Raw genomic sequence first — 21407 nt, forward strand, 5'->3', positions numbered from 1 at the left:
ACATAATCATTGTGTTCATGCAGATCATTAGATGTTCCATTTCTATAGTCTCGTTTACTTCTTGGCAACCTAAAGCTAATTTAAAAGCAAGTTATGTTTGTGAAAAGTTATCTAGCTTCATCAGGATCTGAAGAGAAATTCTAATGGGCACAAAGAAGAGAGTAGACCATTCAATCATTCTTTCACCATTTAAAATAAACAAAATTACACACTGTACTACAGCTTCCAGACTACATAATGAAAAAGTGCAGATACCATCTTCATTGATTAAGTAGAACCAAAAAAGTTCATAGAAAATAGATTGCTCATTTTCACGCTACAAACGAATATGCTGTTTGCAATTTTAACAAATTTAAAGGTGTGTTATTTCAGCAGCATTGTTTTAAATTGTACCGTAGTGCAGTTTCTTTTTCATAAAAATACCTTACAAATGGTCAGTCAAAAGTCATCAGCAAAAGAAAAACCCAGAAAACAATCAACTAAACAAAAAACAGAGGTAATGCTGATGCCAAAACAATTATAATACTGTTGGTACATAGAAAAGTAATCCTTATATTTTATACATTTATACAGAGTATAAAAGGTAACAGCAGATTATGCCACAGTCTCCCTTATCCCAATATCTATTTTCTTTGGAAGGAGTTCTCTTCTTTCATCAACACTTGCTAAGGAGTTTCGACAGTTTTGTCCATCCATGTATAACTTTGCATATACTGGATTGGCGTAATTTGTTGGCTGCAGAGAAATTAAACATACATTAGATCAGTTGGACTAAACCGAAATAAACGTTTATGGAAATGGAAATGGTTTTGCTGAAGCAAGAACAAGGACACATAAAATATAATTGGACATACTTAATAGATACCTGTACTTCTGCAAACCTGATAATGAGTTAATTATTTAGTTAAAAATTAAATTCATGATGAGACATGCTATTAAAATAATCAATGATGTGACATGCAGCATATTATGATATTAAAACCATAAAAACAATGACGACAATTAAAATAAAAACCTTGAAAAATGTCTCTGAAGTTGACTTGTCCACCTTATTACACTGGAAGATTTCAGAATAGGTATGAAGAAGTTTATAGAGAAGGTGCACTGTGAGACCACGTGACAAATTTAACAGTAGAAAACTGCAACCAACAGTTTCCATATATTACCTGTTCTAAGACATCAGCATCCCATCAATAGCTGACCATGTTTTCGAATTCTGTGGCCCAAATATACAACATGATTTGACCAAAAATTCAATACTTGCATAATGTAAATTAAACTTCAATAATAAACCAGCAAAACTGTTAATATATCATAGTAGTTACAGATTGAGAAGTATTTTCTCAACAATTTTGGTAGTTTGGACTGTAATAAAAAAATCTACTGAAATGGGTGGTACTTGTGTACAGGCCAAGTCCGTTTTTAATTCTGCAAATCAGTTTAGCATATGAGAAATCTCCTGGGACTGACAGCAGAGACCGATGCGTAACACGGATGAAAACTTACTCTCCTATCACTCATGCTGAGGATTAAGCACTATCCAAGGTTTGTCATGTAAACACCTCCAATAATGCATTTAGACTTTGTACCTTTATTATCTCCTAGAAGACCTTTGCTATCCAACTAGACCTTCAGCTTTTTACCTATAATAATTGGAAAGGCAACCTTAGGGTCAAAATCTTCCCCTTCTTTACACAAATACTGAGTGGAACACCAGTAAGCTATAAAATAGGTAAATTAATTAGTTTGGTGTATGTAAGAAGTAGCTAAACTTTAAATTACCCAAACCAGAAGTGGGTAGATTTTCTTTACTTGCAAATATCCTAAATACACCCTGGGTAACAAGGAATAAAAGATGTCTAGAATCTTGGTTCTTCCTTTCTCTGTTGATCAATACCTTTTCTGAGCCCAGGATTCAGATTTTCCTTAGGCTGGCTATGGCAGCTATTCATTTAGTTAGTTAAAAGCTGCCTATTCCATCTAGTGCACAAAGTGATTGCCTGGTGTTTCATACTTTCCTGGAATGAAGGCAGAAAAAGGTCACATTTATTTAAAAAAATAAGAAAGAAGCAGCTACTTTTCTATATTAACATCACATAAATATGCAATCGACTGCGATAATAATTTATGAAAGCAAACTGTCTGTCTTTGCATTTGTCATGATGATTATAATTGGAAATTTAGAAGAACAGAAATTTAGTTTTATTTCAATTGACAGGACTTTTTATTTCATTGACCATCATTATTAAGGATGATAACCACAACAGAACAGACATACTTGGCATCTACATAGTGCCTTTTGGAGTTATTTAAGTTATATATAATAGAAGGCTGTGTCTAATTATACCTCTTTGAGTGGGTACTGATAGTATAAAGCAGTACAGTGATGTGCAGAAGGTAACTGGAGTGACTTGAATAACAGAAAGAGTTAATGTCAGAGATGGGCATATATTCTACCTTTCCTCATCCATGGTTTTGCGCTCCATCAGAAATATTATACCCTATACAAACTGTTAAACTTCCAAGTACAATGTATTACAATCATGCAACAATGCAAACGTCACAAAAGATGAATATATATACTGAGGCACATGAAAATGACGTCATATTGATGTCCCTTTTTAATACTTTAAATTTCAATGTATGCAAACATCATGCTAAATTGGAGTAAAAATCTGATGTTTTAAAAGTAACTATTCTATGATCCAAACGGATTGAAAGCCAAACAAGCAAAAAATGCATTGCAAATATTAAGGGGAATTGTTCATTAATAAAAGGACTTGTTTCCATTTATTTGAGAACTTCTTTCAGTTTGATAAACTTCATTAAATGCCTGTAATTACTTATAAATTGCAAATATATCAGGATACATGGCTGTGAATGCTACCCTAAACTTATATAATACTACGGAAAAGCATCATGTTGCTTACTGGTTTTGCGTTCTTTCGCAAAGACACAGTTGCAGTTTTAGACCGTGTCACAATAATGGGTACAGATGAAATTTCATATGCAGAGAGGGACCCTTTATTCCAAATAGAAAATGTATTATTTACTGTCATTCTTCTTGCCATTAAAAGACGAAAACCAAAAATAAACAAAATTAAAAACAAACATAAAAAAATGCCTCAATTCTAAAATGACACACAAACTTTCTTTAGAAAGGGGCTGTGGTGGAATGAAATGGATTTGAATCGTCATTTCTCACCCCTGTTGATAGTGGTCCTTTCAAGTCAGAGTTTAGGTAGATTGACGGAGCTGTGTGGGGAAGCTTGAATGCAGTGGGCCCTCCCCCTATGTATCTGGCCTGCATAAACAGAAAATTTTAGTTTCTGTGCTAATAGGCATTTTCCATGTGTACTTATCAACACTGTTAAATAAACAGTGCACTGACTAAAACCATTATTTTAGAGCGATCCACAATTAAAAAAAAAAATCTACTTACAGGTATTCTTCAGCAAGAAAAATTCTTGTATTCAAGAAGAGAATCAAATCCAGCATTTTAAAGTTATTTTTCCATTAAGGATTAGAGCCAGACTTCACCATAAGCATTGGCTCAGCTACTCTTCCTCCAGTGAGTAACTCCATTTTCAGCTTTACCTCTTGTATTCAGCCCACTGACTACGCGATTCAGCGATGACATTCCTAGAGCTCAGAGTAATCCGGTTATTGCTTTGTCAGAAATGCCACAAAGTGATAGCTGCCCTTTGGTGTATGTCTGATTACGGAGCTCTAGGAAAGATATCGCGGCATTACCCAGCTCATCCCATGTCACACCACTCGGGAAGTTCAATCACTGACGAGTGGCGCTGCAGAAGTGACAGCATCTTTTACAAGAAAATGATAATACTTAGTAGCTTTGTGTGGACATTTAATCTATCTATCCAGACAGAACACTGAATTCTTTATGCTTTTGGAAGTTTTCATATATGAAATAAGTTAGCCTCACATGTATGCATACACTCTTTCATGCTTCAAAGAGTAGACTGTACAATAATGTATTTCCATTCAGTATTTGTGACTAGACTAAAAAGACAGGTTGCGATTTGGCAACTTAAAGCAGACGAGTCTATGACAAAAAACTTATTTCATAGTTTAGTTCTAACTCTATTTTGCTAAAAAGAAGGCACTAGGAAAAATGTCCATCAGCAAGCATCAGACTGCACAACAGCTGTTAACATATACATGACATTTAGTCTAATGAAATCTAATTTGCCTTTATATTCTTTTAGTCTAAATGCCATTTTTTATGTTTCTATTAATTACATTTAAAGTCAAAACCTTTGTAAGACATAAAATAAGTAGTGGTTTTGCCACTAGAAAAAGAAAAAAATTACCTTTTCTGCATTTACGGTAAAATCTGAGGCTAAAAGACCACCTTCACTGTGATCATGGCCCACCTCATACATGTTATATGATGGATTGCCGATTTCTACATTGATTCCTCCATTAATAATGGGTTGTCTTCTGATAGTTTTTGTCCTATAATGCATAAACACACACAAAAAAGCTAGTGACTTTTCAAGTCATTTCTTGGATGCTTCATCCTGAAACAGTACACATTGTATTTTATTTCTCTTTAATCATTAAGACCGAGAGGATGAAAAAGTGTTTCCTGCAGAGACAATCAGAAAACACTTAAATTTTTCAAACAAAGTAGCAATCTATGTGTAGATCTCACATAAACTGGAAGTAGCTTTTTATTGTTTTTCTCAGTTTGGCTGTAGTAGTATGAATCCACACAAAGTGCTCGCTCACTGTCTCTCACCCTGAGTTCCTCCTGTTATTTCCAGATTTCCCTCACTTCCCAAGGAAAGCCTTGCAAATTCACTGCAGATTCCCTGCAGTAATGAAGATGAAGCCAACACGACTCATATTCCCTCGCTCACTTATTTCACTTCTATTTCAAATCAGTTGTCCAAAGTCAGTTGTAATCCGAGGACAAGCAAATGGTTTCATTACAATGAATTAAAAGTGTATGAACTTCTCATAGTTCCCATTTGTATTCCCTGCCAGTGGTTACCGGAAAGCTGAAGTTCAACTTGAATTTTTTCAAACTTTAATAAAACAGAGTCTTATCTTTAACCTTGAATTAGATATCAGTAAAGATAAGTGATTGAGGTGAATTGTTTCAGTTGCTGAATTCATTTCTTTTAGCTAAAGAGGTGATTTTAGTCTGAGCGATTGAAACAACCTCGAGAGGGCAATTTTTCCCAATGCAATATGTTTTCTAGAATTACAAGGGAATAATAGGGAGGTCACAGTCAGGATGATAATAGTAGAGTCCTCTTGTTTGGTTGAGAAAGATGCAGTCAGTGTCTGAAATCCAATACACTAAAGGATCTGTATTTTTTAGAAATGGCACAGAAAAAATATTTCCTAAAATAAGCACTTATCTGTAGCGTACAAGTGTTGAACATTCTACACCTAGTTTAATATTTGACAGTCTTATTTGAAGAGATAACAAACCCCTAAGATACATTTTCAAATATAATTTTAAGAAAAAGAAGTTTTTTATTGAGGTTAGTTCTATTTCTTTACTGAAGATCTATAATTTAACAATTATTTTCAATAACTTAAACAATTTACAGACCAGCAACTGGTTTTCAGGATTTGGCTTTCACTAAACTTGGTCTTTAGGTACTGCAGCACACGACAACACCCATGGAGCCTGGCTGGGTCAGTGTTCCTAACGGTATGGTCAGGGAATGGATTTATGTTCAAAAAGGATTTAAAAATTAATGCTTACTAGTCAGCACCAGAGTCCGCAGGGGAGATGCTATGTATGGTGCTAGATGATGGTAACTTAGAAGGTTCTTTTAGTCTGGAGGACTGAAATAGTCTCATAAATGTCGTATTTGCAAACAGTAGATTCATCACATGTTTCTAAAGGACTTTACAGAAGACGACATTATTTTAGTTTCAGAGGTGGGGTAACAAGCCCCAGAAGAAAAGAAGACAGCTGCTCGAGACCAACGAGTAGGCCAGCTACAGGCCTGAAGTAAATGGTTTGCTGTCTGGTTCCCTCTCCAGGTCTTCCCTAATTGGCCGTGTCCTTACTACTAGGAATCTTTCTTTGTTAAATCTTCATCACCACTAACATCACTTTCTTGTTTCTCTGAACACGAGGAAGTTGGCAGCTCTCTGATGTGTCTGCATCCCATAGAAACACTCTTGCTTCCCTTGCTCCCCAACACGGCCTTTGAAGAAATGGCCAAAGCCAAAATGTCTACTACACTCTCTAATGTCATTATCAGTGATAAGGCAGATAAATTCGAGACAACAAAAGATTCACTCTTCAGTGCTGGAACTCGGCTTCCTACAGAAAATACTATAGAAATACAGTAATAATGACAAGGCTTGGGACTCTCCAGTAGATACTTTGAACATTATTTACAGCTTCACTGTAACATAAAATCGAAAAGAACTATTCAAAGTAAATAAATAAATCGAAGTGAACTGTAACTAGAAACTGGAAATTCTGCTCAGGCTTTATTTGAAAGTATTTGTAGACATGAACAATATTAATTACATGGTTCCAATGTAATACATTAATTCTGTTTACCAAGTTCCCTATGTATCTGGATAATATTGTTAACTCTATATAGTTTTGGCAGGATTGAGCAATTTTGATAAGAACTGCACTTTCTTATCTACTGTATGTGGAATAGAAGTACAAGTAATAGACATGATTTTTCCAGCAAGAATCAAAATGTAACTAACGTCCTGTATTCAGAAATGTGTTGGTTTTTTTTTTTAAGTATCTGCTCAACATACATAAAGTGATTTTTTTCTAATATTGAAAAGGTACAAATACTTCAAAGATTTATATTTTTACTCCATACACCTACATAAAATTACTTACCTTCGTTTTCTTTTGCAAAGAAATAGTCCAATTACCAGAGTAGTGATCAAAGTCACCAGTAAAACAAGAGGAACAATGATTGCAATACTTCCTAAAATAGGAAAAGGAAATTTTATTAAATACTCACAGATACATCTAGTAATTTCTTCACAGCTGTAAAACAGTTAAATTTAATTTAGAAAACAATTTCCCTCACCAACAAATGCAATTTCATGTGACGAGCTTCATTGATTTGAGATTTCAATGTTGATCAATAAAAAAAATAGATATATATCATTACAGATAATGATGTAACACACAAGGACTTTTATCAACAAATCATGAGCTTCCTCCTTCTGGATACCAATATACTTCAATAAATTCCATGGCCTCATTTGCAGCGATACCATATGAAGGTGTGTGGAACTGCTGAACAATTTGGACTGGAGTTGCATGGCCACTGCCTTTAATTGCCACCATCATCATCAGCAGTTTATTTAAGCCACACAACCATTAACTTAAAGTACCGAGTAGGCATGGCTCTGATAGAAGAATCCCATATTAGTGTTTATATGTATTTATTACTTTTATTTGTGGGGAAAAAATAAAAGCAGTCAGAAATATTCATTTCTAGATGGTTGGTGCATTTTACTGCATTGTACTCAAGAGCCAATAATTTTGTTATGTTGATACAGGCAATCAAGGAAACTACAATAATGCTTAATGCAGCAGAAAAACAGTGTGCAGATCAGACAGTGATGTTAAAGGAGGGATGGGAGCAGGGAAGAAAAAAAATGGCTTAACGTTATTTTGGCAGATAACTTAACTGAAATGAGACTACCTGCAAAGATCAGGTCAGCGTTATATAAGAATCTCTCAACTTTAAGGTATCTGGCAATAAAAGAAATACATGCAACAAATAATTTTATGCTATTAAAAACTAGCCTGATAAATGACAACGTTCCAGTATAAAGCCAATGTGCGATGACATGCATTTCCTTTAATATCACAATCCTTAACTGGTGGATAGCAAAAAGATTGCTGGTTGTTTCATTGGTTACATTTATTGCTTTATTAAAAAAATAAGCTGCTGGCAGTCTCTGCTTTCCATTAAATGCAGTCCAAATAAAGAACTAAAAAGATGTCTTGAATTCTGCCTGAAGGCTTACTGAAAGTCAAGACAACTTGTTAAAAGCCCAAAATGAAGTACTAATGAAGAAAAACTTGAAGCATCCCGAGTTCACTTCAGCTCATGAAGATTCAACATGTAAAGGACATTACAACAAAGCTATTTTAAGATAAACGTTTGAGAAATAACTGGATGAAGTTCTACTTAGGAGGGAAGGAAAAAAAAAGAAAGTTCATTTTATCTTGGCAGATAAACACTCAAGAAAAAAACCTGAAAAACAGCCCACCAGGCATGAGTTGCCATTGGGTGCAGCCGGGAGTGTAGCAGCATCCACAAGACAAACACCCGTATTCCAAATCGTAGCAGGTATTCTCTCAAAAAGAAATACCAATCTAGGTTCTGGGCTGCTTTTTTTTGCCCGTTTTCAGCTTGTAAGTATTATTGCACTTGTCTGGAATATAGGAAGATTTCATCTAAGCATCAAGCTGACCTGAATAGTGGGCAATTCATTCTGCTGCTACAGTTGGGTTAGTGCTCGAGAGAGGTACAGCAGGGTACCATCAACATACTCAATGCACCGCAGGGAACCTTGTCCAGTTTAAACTGCCAATAGTGTAGCGATACCATCCTTTTATGCTTACAGACATGTTTAAGAAAATACGACAGGAGCTACTCTTACTTTCAGGATGATTTTCACAGTAGGTAAAATTCAAACCTCTGCAGACGGCCAATGCAAAAGTTATGAACTGCTTACAACTCTATTTTTGATGCTTTCAGGAGGACTTAAATGGTTGGAGGTCTCGCACTAGTTGTCTGCACAGCAGTGGTATCACCAAGCACTTGCCACTTGATAGACTTTCTTTAAGAAAAGTGCAGGCTAGCCTTGAAGCAGTGAGCATATAGCAAATTGCCTGTATCCAAACCATCTGATGAAATACGGAACATCCATCAAAATTTTGAGAGAGATATTTATTTGCTTTTTTTTTTAAAAAAAAATCCAGGTAAACAGCACATTTCATGACACAAACTCACATTCTAAAATATCATCAGGATGAAATTTCTAAACTGAGCCAAATTTGACAAGTGATAGCAGTTATTTGAAGTACTTACTTGTACTGATATTGTCAGACTTGCTGCTTTTGGGAGCTGGCCTCTCACACTGTGTGCCTGACCAGTTGGCTGAACATCTAAAAGGATCCAATTAAGATGGTAAAATTAATACATGTCAGCTGTTAACACAATAACCTATTAAAGAGACCACCAGCATCTTCTCAAGAGCTACATGAATGACAACAGTGATTCCAGAAAATAAACAATAAGCTTCATGGAAGGAGTCAGCAGGATTCTGCCATGAGACAATATTCTGAGTAAGTTTTTAGTTTAAAACTACAGCTTTGTACCTTTAATTCCTGGTATTATTACTGAAATCTTCATGCCACAGTCCTTTTCTAGAATTCTTGAATAATAAAACAACAGGCATAACCAATGCTATATTAACATCCTCTTAAACCAACTGCTGTCTACAATGCAATTGTGAAGGAACACTCCAGCTGGATCCGACTTAGTCCAGCAAGGCTTATTAGCTAAAGTACTTTATTTGCACGATATTGTTTTAGGGTCAGCTTTGATCTAGAAGCTCTAACAGCCACACTTGTATTGCACAAAGCATCTGACTGGCCATAAACCACTACATGCATCCAGTAACACACAGTATCCATACCAACTCCTTCCACAGTTCTGCTGTCCCCCATTGCTCAGTAATGTGAAGTCTACTGTAGAATAGTTCTTACAGGCCTGGTTGTAATAATTTACTTGAACAATTAAGACCTATCTGACTAATATTCACAAATTAACTGACGTTCCCCTTTGCTTTCAGATTTAAATGTTTTCCTGAAAATTCTACAATTTAATGGCTTTATATTTTTAAAATTTGAGCTATATAACTAGATATGTATTTGTAGAAATATATATGTGTATGTATGTGTAAGCAGGTGTGAGAGTTAAAGCATAAAGAGCTGTCCTGAAGGGACAGGAATATCTACTGGCTTCAAAGGGCCCTGAATACTGTTCATGTTCACAATATATGCTTCATGAGCCAGGTGCCTGGGTGAGTACAGTTATCCTCCTATAATTTCCTTGAGTGAATATCAATATCCAAATAATTCTTCAGCTGGGATTCAGAATGCTCTCCATGCATACAACCAACACAAAGAGCCCATGTAAGCAGACTCAGCAAATCCATCAAAAATGGAAACAAATACCTGAATGAAATTCAACTCCTTATTCATCCTGCTGTAAATGTGATTAAGTTTACTACAGATCTTCAAACTCTCCTTGTGGAAATAGCAGGAAGCAGACACTTTTCATCTGCCTTGCATATTGTGCGATGTATCATATTTTGTCTATTTCTGAATTACTTATGAATTTTAACGTGGGTTATGTTTAGGAAAAGGCAACAGAGCATTAAATTGACATTAAGTATGCACTTTTTTGGGATCTAATTTTATTTTTTGGTAGGATATGTTTTGAAGGTGCTTAACTCAAACTTTATAGAGATAAGGCACAGGTGGTCTCTAAAAACATTTAGTAATTGATAGTTGATTCAAAAATTTTCACACCATAGATAAATTGCATTACAATTTGGTTAGTTCTTAATGTTTATTGAAATAAGTTTGTTTACTTAAACAAACATGGTAAAAACACACTTCAATTTCTTCACTGCAAAGGAACCCCCAGTCACTAATTAAATACCCACATTATGGTTCACAACGACATATTTTAAACTTGAACTCAACCGACATTCCCACTCCTGCTTACTACCACTTTAGCACAACCTAAGCCACACGGAACACACGATTTTAATCTTTTAAAAGATGTGTCTGTTCCATTTTATACAGATCTCTTTTTAGCAATTATATTGATTAAAAATGATTACACTGACAGCCTACCTTACTAAGATACTATTCAGGGAACTTGTTTTTTCAAAAGATCAATATTCAACACATGACTGCAAAATAAGTATCTCCACTCTTGTAGAGAAACACCAGAAATTTTCATACTTAGAATATTCTACGTGGATCCAAACCGTTGGCATGTGACAACCATGAAATAAAGTCTTTAAATGTCTTGGTGCAAGTTTTGCATCATTGCTCTTGGGAATTTAGCTCATGTGATTAAAGCTTGTTATGAGAGGCAATTTTCATTTTATACTACACTCTTGAAAAGGAAAGATTTCTTTGAGAGCTAGACGTATCTTAACTTTGTACCTAAATCCTTACATTGAAGGTTTCAAATGCTTCTGCTGTATAAAAGATCTGCCTTAAAACAGTTTAAACAATGTAAGATAGTGAGACTGACAAAAGAATCACTATGAAGAGTGCAAGTATAAGCTTATGAGAAAATTGTCTATAATGTATAATTATGCTCTTAAAAATCTTACAGCAGATATGACACCACAACAGCTGCTGAAGAAAGGAATCCTACAGCTATATATGTAGTAGACAGAAGAAGAAATTAAGGTACGAATATTAGCAGTTATTTATCTATGCTGGCATCTTAATTGGAAAAGTCAGCAATACTGAAACATTTCTGATGTATTTGATAAAAACATTGTAAAAACATGATAGGTAGTTGTCACTTCATTTTCATTTTTTCCCAATGCTTGCTGTCTCCAATAGCAGGATAGCAGTCATTTCCTTCACTACTCAAAGGTAAAATCATTGCCCTTTTCTGGTCCTGCAAGCTAGGAAAGATTTGTCTTGGGCTGACAGAAGAGGAGAAGAACGCCAAGGGGAAGGGTATATTGTCTGCAAGGGAATTTGACACAGAAAATTAGCAGGCACATAAATAATGAGGGGGTTGGGACATGGACAACTGTTCATGTAGGAAGATGGAAAATGATCAGGTCTTAACCAGCTACAATTGTCTTTAGATACTATAAACAGAAACTGTTCATAATAACAACATTTTCTGATATTAGGACATTTAAACTCAGCCTGCTTGGTACCTAGCATGGGAACTGACTCCTAGTTGATACACAGTATTTTGGTGAAGGGTCTAGAGAACGAATCTGATGAGGAGCATCTGAGGGACCTGAGGGGGTTCAGCCTGGAGAACAGGAGCTGAGGAGAGACCTGATCGCTGTCTGCAACTACCTGAAAGGAGCTTGGAGCATGGAGAGGGTTGGTCTCTTCTCCCAAGTAGCAACTGATAGGACAAGAGGAAACGGCCTCAAGTTGTGCCAGTGGAGGTTTAGATTAGATAGTAGGAAAAAATTTCTTCCTGGAAAGGGCTGTCAGGCATTGGAACAGGCTGCCCAGGGCAGTGGTGGAGTCACCATCCCTGGAGGGGTTTAAAAGATGTGTAGATGAGGTTCTTAGGGACATAGTTTAGTGCTAGAGTTAGGTTATGGTTGGACTCTATGATCTTGAGGCTCTCTTCCAACCAAAATGATTCTATGATTCTATGAAATCATTTGGTACCAGCAGCTTTTGTTCTGTAGTACTGCCAACAGCTGTATGGTCAGAGAAAGGACATTTGCAGTACAGGCAAACGAAAAGGCGTTAACGAAGGAGATCTACATAAAGCCACTGGTTTCATTGAAGACATTCATATTATTAAGAACTGTGAAGAAAGAACAGTGATAATGCCTAATCTGAGCTACACATAAACAAATATGGATGGAAACAGAGGGGGAGCTTGACAGTGCAGGACAGGTTGGAGTCAGCTGAGTGGTGCAAGGTGCTTCCGTGAACATCTAGAGGTGCGAATCTCCAGTTCCCAACCGAATCAGTTAACAGATCAAAGAGCAACATTATCATAGAGAATTCCAATATAAAAACTGAAACGAATGTAATATAATAATAATAATAATAATAATAATAATAATAATAATAATAATAATAATAATAATAGAAAAATATAAAACCTGAAGTGAATGTAATAAAGGCTGTCCATGGTCTGCTGCCAAGGTCATTAATAAAACTATGCTAGAGCTCTCTCTGTTACAATTCAGATCTACATTTATAAAGAGATCACTGCTTGGGAAACATGTTCTGAGATACAGACAGCCACGGTGATAGGAATTATTTATTTTGAGGAAATAGTATTACAGAAGAGAGATGTTTTAAAAACTTTAAAGTGAAATTATAAAGGCATCCCACTTGTAATGATTCATATTTAGAATTAAGATATTTACACTTCAGAGATTGATCATGCTGTGGTTACAGAATCTATTCAAGAGAGAAATTGTCTCTTTCCTCTGTTTTTGTATAACCCTTACAGGTCAGTGCACTGAAACACTCTAAACTCAGTTATACGGGCACTTGAACAAAAGGAGCCATTTGACCATGAAATGGCTAAACAAATACAAAAAGCTAGTAAAGAGGCTAATTTGGTGGTAGCGTGCATTTTTTGTTTTGTTTTGTTTCCCTCTCTCTCTTTTTTTTTTTTTGTGCCACAGGCATTGTCATAAAAATATAATACAACACGCATAATATGCAGTTAAAAGTGCTTTTGTAGACAACTGCTTTCCAACTCAGCATACCAGTATGTATCCAAAAAATGATAGAAAGTAGCAGTGAAACATTAGTCTACAAGCATATCAGAATCTGTGAAACAGTCATTACAAAATAGAGGTGGAAGGAGAAATTAAAATGTTTCTTGCCGATCAATGATATTTCTTCATTATACAAAGTAATTTCCTAACTTTGCTTTTCTTTTCGGTCATGGCATAGATATAATAGCAACGTATAATAAAACATCCCTATGAAAGTACCCAGCTTCACTATTTTAAGAACAGTTACATTAAGATTGCACTGGAACTTATCATTACTATTAAAACCATTCGTAAAACGAGAGGACATCTGGATTATAGTTAGTTACTATCTGTATTAAATTGCATCCAAATACAAAAATCAAAATAATCCCCTTTTTGTCCCCAATCTCTGTAGGATGACTAAATCACTAAATTATTTCTTTTAATATATTTAGCAATACTTCTGGAAGCAGGCTTTCTTCATACAGAGAACTGATATGATAAAATTATACCCACAGATAAATGCTCAAAGCTACAAAGAACTTTCTTAACAATGAAAGACCAAAAAACCCACCCCAACTTTGACCAACAGCACATCTTGTAGATTCTCCTATTTTGTAGGATTTAATTATTTCCAAATAATACTTTTTCCTTAATATTTTGTATAAGAACAGACCACATTTTAGTACTTCTGTGTAATGAACATCTCTTGGTATCTTTATAAGGAAAACAAAGGGAAAAAATTTGATGTAGAAGGTAAGGGATAGAAGCTCTACGACATTACTTGAAAATTAAATACAGATTACCCTGCAAGCCATTAAGATTAGGAAAATTGTATAATCCAAAAGCAGGCAAAACAACAGAAAATTACCTTTGAGAAACCCAAGGAATCTGAAATTTACTAACACCACACATGAAAAATAAAATGTGACTTTAAATATTAATTTAATTTGTGCATGACATTACTATATAGAAAACATCATTTAGAGTTGCTGAATGGTGTTCACTGCAAAGGAACAAGCCTTCAGATGCAACTCAGCCTCTGTTATCCCAAGGTAAGAAAAAGAAGTAACTGAGGGACATTAAACACCACGCTATTAGCAATATGAACACAGTATATATGCTATACAAGTATTAATATTAACGGAGTAAACATATAAAAATTAAGCACGTCTAGATGACTATTACTGTAGCTGAAGTTACACTGAGCAACAAAGCAAAAGAATAGACTGAGGTGGTAAAAATGGGAAAAAAATGAGAAATGACTGGATCATTAGGCATACGACAAATCCCAATTTCCTCTCCTCGTAGAGGCAAAATAAGCAGTGATGTACAGCAGCAGCTACCAAGCAAGTTTTATCCAAACAATTTTGAACTCATGGATAAAGGATATCTCCATTACAGCCTAGCTAGTAAATGTTCAATGAAAAATATACATACTCCTCTTTTCCAAGGTCCTGTCATTCCTTCCTTTGACAAGTACTCTTCAAGCATCTATTTGCATTTAATTCTTGAACTAATACTAGTTAGCAATACAAACGGAAAGATTTTCTATAATATAAAGCTATAACCTGCTGATTGTGTTCAAATTCAAGACATTTATAACAAAGGCATTTTTAGTTAAAAAAGACAGCTCTCAAAGAACAGGCATAATACTGTGAAATTCCTGTTGTCATAGTGATTGGGTAGCTCATTAAATACGCGCTAGGAAATCATATGGAAAACGTTTATTGCAAGATACTTGATGATAAAAATGTTCTGATCTCTCACTTTTACTGCCTGTCATGGTTCCAGTTGCCTTCTGCTCTTGGGCAGTCTTCTCAATGCTGCAATTGTCCCAAGCTGCACTAGCTTTTTCTCCTCAGCCTTCAGAAAATGCCAGTCAGGAGATTGCACAGTGCAGCCTCCTTCTTGCCCACAACCGGACTATGGGTATATCCGAATCTTTTTTTGAACAGAGCTCTGCAGTAGCTATGATTTTTACATTTACTTATGAAATTGCATGTACTTAACAGCATTTGTGCAAGTCACACACATACCTACATAAGAACTGTTCGAATCTGAGGATTTCTCAACGTGAAAGGAATGTCAAGAGGAAGGTATCGCATCACAGAAATGTGAGCTGCAAGGAAGTTCCGCCATCAAGAAGAACGCACTCTCTTCTTTCCAATTTCCATAACACAAACACACGCACACGTGTGCACACACATGGAGACACACACGGTGTCTCTTTCCAACCGATGGGAAATAAAGCTGGCAGGAACATCTCTCTTTTTTATTTCACTCCTGCAGGAATTATTTTTTTCTAATTGATCCATGTCTCCACTTCCAAATTCAAACTTCTTGTTACCACTTATAAGAAAATTCACAACTTGTTCTCTCCCCGTTTGTTCACTATTGTCTTCAACATATTAGTCTAATGTATTATTTCTAGTATTTCTCATGTAGAAATACAACACGCACAACCTGAAGCCCCCTGAACAGTCAACACATCTAGCCACAGGGAACTAATTTAATGCTGCACATTGTCCTCTGAATTTCTCTCTCTGTTTCTGATGATTCCCAGGAAAGAGAGGCTTAAAACCATAGACACATAGAATTGCACACACCTCTATTCAAAAAGTAACCGAAGAGGGAATCAATTACTATCCTCTTAATTAGCCAGCATAGTATAATCTTACATGTTTCACCTTAAAGTCCTCAGCCACAGTCACGCAGCATTGCTCAAAAGCTCATTAAAGCATTTAAAGTCTCTTTAAATTTAGTTGGCTTTAAATAAGGATCAATATGATTTATTTCTACCAGTTTTGACTATAACCCTTTTATATAGAAACTATCCTTCATTATATTTCTATAATGCCTGGAATGAGGAGGTTATGATTTGATCACATTTATTTGCAGATGCTAATAATAATTATACAAATAGACCACATCTCTGTGCAGATGCAAATAATAATAGTAATACAAATAAAAAGATGGAATTATAGCAACATATAGCTACAGCGAAGATAGAAAAGGTGTGAGAGACTAATATTCTGTACTAAAGAAATTGATAGAGCACTGCCTATGTAACAACCAATGATGATCTTGTGCACTTGAAATTTTTAATTTTTTCCAACTCTTCATTGTCATCATACAAGATATAATCTTCTAAACCTTGCTTCTCTTGCATGAATGTATATACAGTTAGATAACTAGTGAGCAAGAAACAGAAAGGTAAATAAAGGTAATTATTGAAACAGACGGTTAGAACAGATGGAACTGACAGTTTATGAAATAAATAGATTATTTCCCATGTGAATCTGATTTCCTGTTAATTCTGTTGTCAGTGGATTTTTGAAGTTACTGGAGCAATTCAGACATATCTCATTTGCTTCTAGCGTTACACACGTCACCCACCCCCACCCCAACCATTAGTGAGTAGTACTGAAGATATCCTTAAAAAACTTAGCACGTGAATATGAAAAAGACAGTAACTATATGTAAGATAACACTTCTTTAAAAGACACCCTCAGTGGTACATTTTGCAGAAAGGTCATTACATCAAGTGTTACCATTCCGATAGTAAATTCTCTCAAAGCCTTTTTTATTTAGCAAGGACAATAATGGGGGTGGGAATGTTCTTTATATGCCTAAAATAATTTTAAGAATTAATAATTCGGATCTCCGAAGAGAAATCACAGTATATTCTGCATCTTTTAGAACCTGACAGAGCATTCATTGAAACTGGAGACCAAGTTCACAAAACCTTCTTTTTTTGGTGGCTTATATGCAGCCACAATGAGGCCTTAATTTCTTCCTAAACTCGTCAGGTGAAAAGCACAACTTCTGTTTCCAGTGCACACCTAATATTTAGTGCATTCAAGTTTTAAAAAAACTTGAGATAGGAAGATGAAATAAAAATGTACCCTAACAGCCCAGGCTGGTAAAGGGAGAGTACGTTCTTCCAAGTTTATAGTTCCTCTGTATAATTACAGCTTTAGGATTGCCCTTTAGAACAGATAGATCTTATTCTCAGTTGTCTTTATTGAACGATACTAAGGGCTTGATTATAGATAAAGTTTGTGTTCTCAACTGATCTGGCTGTGAGAGAGAGAGGAGTTCCTGCTGAATGACAATAAACCCAGCCATTAGCTGTTTCTCCTAAAAATCACCCACCCATGAATTGGAGACTGGTTAATAAAAACATTAGCCCTTAGGTAAGTGTCTCTCAGAGACCAGGGACAGATGTCAGACAGCGTGGCCAGACGTGCAGTTTGGAGGGATAAACCACTTCCCCTAACAACAGAGCAGGACTTGGAGAGAAAATCTTTGAGACTCCTGTTCCCCGACACAATGACTCTCGTGAAGGACGGGATTACTTCGTTCCTCCCTCATGTCTTCTGCTTGCCAGTATCAGGTTGGTAAAATTATAAAGAAGCTCCAGTTAAGAACTAATGTGGCGTCAAATAAACACCAGATACTGGGAACAACTGGACCTTGAACTGAGGTTGGTGAGGAGAATTGAGACACATGGAGTTACGCTTTTTCCTCTCTATCACCGTCTTCAACTCCATCAAACAACTTCTGTTTGCTTCTCTTCCCTTTCTTCTAAGCCACCTTGGCTTTGTAAAGAAAGAAATAATTTAGAAGATTCTAACAATCCCTGGACACAGACAATGGTGGCCGTACTAACCCAACAATCGGTCTGAAGAAACAACAGGAACATCAGTTCCATCTATGTTTATAGTCTGAATGTGAAAAAGTGAATTATGTACTTTCGTTTAAACTTCCTCTTCTTCTGATTACCTGTTCTTCTGATACTCTTCCTCACACTGAAGAAAAACTTGAATTTAATCTTTCTCTACCACCTTTTTTCTTCCATGTTTCCCCTTTTCCATCTGACAATATGTCACACTATATACACACACAACTATATATAAATAACCCTTGCAAGGTGAAAGCAAGAGGACAGTTCAGTTCTGCTAAAAGACATTATATTATTGATGTGCTTTCGTGCTTTTCTTTGTATTTGAGGTAGGATTATTCATTCTACTGTATAGTACAACTGCCTAATAAAAGCAATCTTAGGAATACTGTCACAGTAAGAGTAAATAAAATAAGTTAATCGCTATGTTCAAAATGTTGCAAATCCTTCCTCTCATTTTCTGTGGAAGACAACCTTCTCAAAGGGAGAAACCACAGCTTTCATCAACATAATAGTCCTTTGGGTATCAGCATTTCACTTTTTGGAAGGAAGAAAATGGAGACTAACATTAACACCACTTCTGCACAAGTCCAGCTTTTCCTTTTTGTTCTGTCTTCTTTAAGCCTTTGTTTTCCACTTTTCTGTAATTATCTCTTTCAGAAAGAAAGGAAGAGTCTCACTTTGTCCTAGAAACGAACACTTTTCCTTGGATTTCTACAGGCGAGTCCAAACTTTGACCAATGCATGTCCTCGGCAGGAGCTTCAAATGTAGCTGAAGGAAGAAAGTATCTTCATCTGTCTGGAAGAAATGTTTGGCGGCACAGCTTTTCAGCATAGCTCCTCTTCTAGCAATCCATCTCCACATTTCTTCCAATTACGCAGTTAGAGAAGGATGAAGAAAGGATCTATGGGCCTGTAGATCCTACAATACCTTTTTTTGGTAACATGAATTCTTGCCATTGTTGGCATTTGGCCTCACACAGAAGCTCTGAGAAGCTGAAATTCATGTTATCGATTCAAAGGCTAAGTAAGAGATTCAAACATGATTTAAAATCCTTGGTTTTAATATTTTCTCTCATTTTGACAGTAAATATGGTTAAACTAGACCAAAAGATCATGAGAACAGGCAATGCTACAAAAATAAATATCAACGCTACTGAGAATATTCCTAATTCAATCAACTTTGCTGAAATCCTACTGTCAGCATATATTGGTTTTGACTCCAATGGAAACAGAAATTAACCCGTATCAGCTACAAAATTTTATAATTAAAAAACACCACACAATTTTTTAACCTGTTTTTCTGTAAAAATCCGTCATTAAAGAAATTAAAAACATAACAAAACAAACAACAAAAACCAAACCTTTACAGTTTAATTGTTTAACTCAGTCTTAAGAATTGTGAAAAGAGCATGTAAATCAGAAGTGACTCTTAATGCTGTATTTTTAGACTATTTTACCTGCTAGAATGTTTCACAAGAAATTTTGCACTGTTAGCTTCTTGAGAGCATCTTAGAGAAAAAAAGATGAAAGCTACTTGCAATACATGACCTTAAAGCCAGCAACATGTTGTTCTTAGGGCTGCATTATTCTGAAAACCCAACTATGATACAGGGAGATACAAACTCTTCCAAACAACCGTGTCCCGTTCAAATGCTGATCACCAGACCCACTCCATACTCTTCAAAGTTTAAGAAGCAGTAGTCAGACCACTAATCCAGTTTCCAACGGATTTAGGATAGCTTAAGTCATAGTTTCCTTGCTTGAGAATGCTGACAAAGGAATTGTGATCACATTTTTTTAAAAAATTAGATTATTCACCATACCTAGTCACTGTCATTGCTACCCACCAGACAACCACACCACATCCCCACAACATTTTATGTTTTCATAAACCACGCATTTAGATGAGATAAGATTAAAGGTGTTCGAGTTTCATATTTTATCCCAAGCCTAGGTCTTTGGCTCATGATTTCACTTCTGACTTGTGCATCACAACTGTTGAGTTCATCTGACTGGTATTTTACATGTCTCTGTATGTCTGCCTTACAGCATTTTCAAAGACTAAGGTTGTTTCTTTCCCCGATGAAGATTAAAACTTCCTCTTTAAGAAACAGACCTAAAATCTTTTAGAGAAAATACAGCCTTCAAATGTATCTATTTTATCTATGTTTTTTAATCAAAGAAGAAATAAAAATTATGATGTAGCTCACATCTTTTTGTTTGACAGTTTCTATTTTACAACATTATTTCTAGAAAGTTAACAATTGGACTTAAGAATACAAGCCTAACTCCTGCAGTGCTACCTGAATAGCTCTTCTACTCCTTTCCCTGTACAGATAAGAAATAGGAAGTCACATTTGGACTACAGAACATGTGCAACACCACTGTTTGCTAAACTTTATGCTGTGTAGGATTAACTTGGCAAAATATCTCAAAACGTAGACAATAATAGCCAAGCGGCATTTTCAGTATCTTCAAGTCACTTACTAAAAATAAAGTTTTAATTTCTTCCTCCAGTGATACAGATACTTCAACAGTATGTTTAAATATACTCATCAGTGCAACTATCAAAGGGTAAGTGTGTATTATAGAAACGAGCCCCCAGATTAGGTAGATATTGTGAAATGTATGTGAATGTGCATGACTTGAACCAATGAACTGTGGCCTGAAATGATGTCACAGAATGTGCAGCATTAAGTGGAAGGTTAAACCTACTTGCATCTCGGTTCATTAAACGCGGTTAAAGTGCAAATTCCCTCATTCTGACAGTAGTAATCACAAGGGTTCACTTTCTGGTCACAGCGCTGACTTTTAAACCCCACAGAGCATCTGCAGAATTTCAGTAAAATAGACCTATGTAAATATTCTGCCTTTTGCTGAGCAGATTTTAAACGCATTACATAGAATGATGGCAAGACACACACACGTACACAGGCACACACCCACAGAGAACAAAATTAATACTCTTTTTTTCATGGAAGGTCCAATCTGACTATACTGAAAAGTTTGCTCATTGGCATTGATCAAACACCCGGGCCTATATTAACTGATGGGTTCAGGAATCTAGCATTCTTCATGAAGTATTGTTGTCAAATATACTATACTTCTGTGTTGATTGATCCAGATTGCAATGGCCTTAAAAATTCTTGTGACTATTTTCTTAGCATTGTTAAGAGCATTGGTGTATGCCGCAGTATTTATGCATTGTAAA

General features: G+C 35.7%; 1 protein-coding gene across 1 annotated transcript in view; it reads right to left on the reverse strand.

Annotated features, from left to right (window-relative positions):
- Nucleotides 1–594: 594 nt before the first annotated feature.
- LRP1B (LDL receptor related protein 1B) overlaps nt 595–21407 on the reverse strand; it is a 527248-nt gene continuing 506435 nt past the window's right edge. The window contains exons 87-92 of the mRNA XM_065638136.1: nt 20912–21025; nt 9081–9157; nt 6863–6953; nt 4335–4479; nt 3206–3304; nt 595–735 (exon numbers count right to left, since the gene is read on the reverse strand). Coding sequence (XP_065494208.1) covers nt 595–735; nt 3206–3304; nt 4335–4479; nt 6863–6953; nt 9081–9157; nt 20912–21025 — 667 coding nt within the window. The remainder of the gene's footprint in view (nt 736–3205; nt 3305–4334; nt 4480–6862; nt 6954–9080; nt 9158–20911; nt 21026–21407) is intronic.

This window comes from Caloenas nicobarica, chromosome 6, assembly GCF_036013445.1.
Source record: "Caloenas nicobarica isolate bCalNic1 chromosome 6, bCalNic1.hap1, whole genome shotgun sequence".
Lineage (NCBI taxonomy): Eukaryota > Metazoa > Chordata > Aves > Columbiformes > Columbidae > Caloenas > Caloenas nicobarica.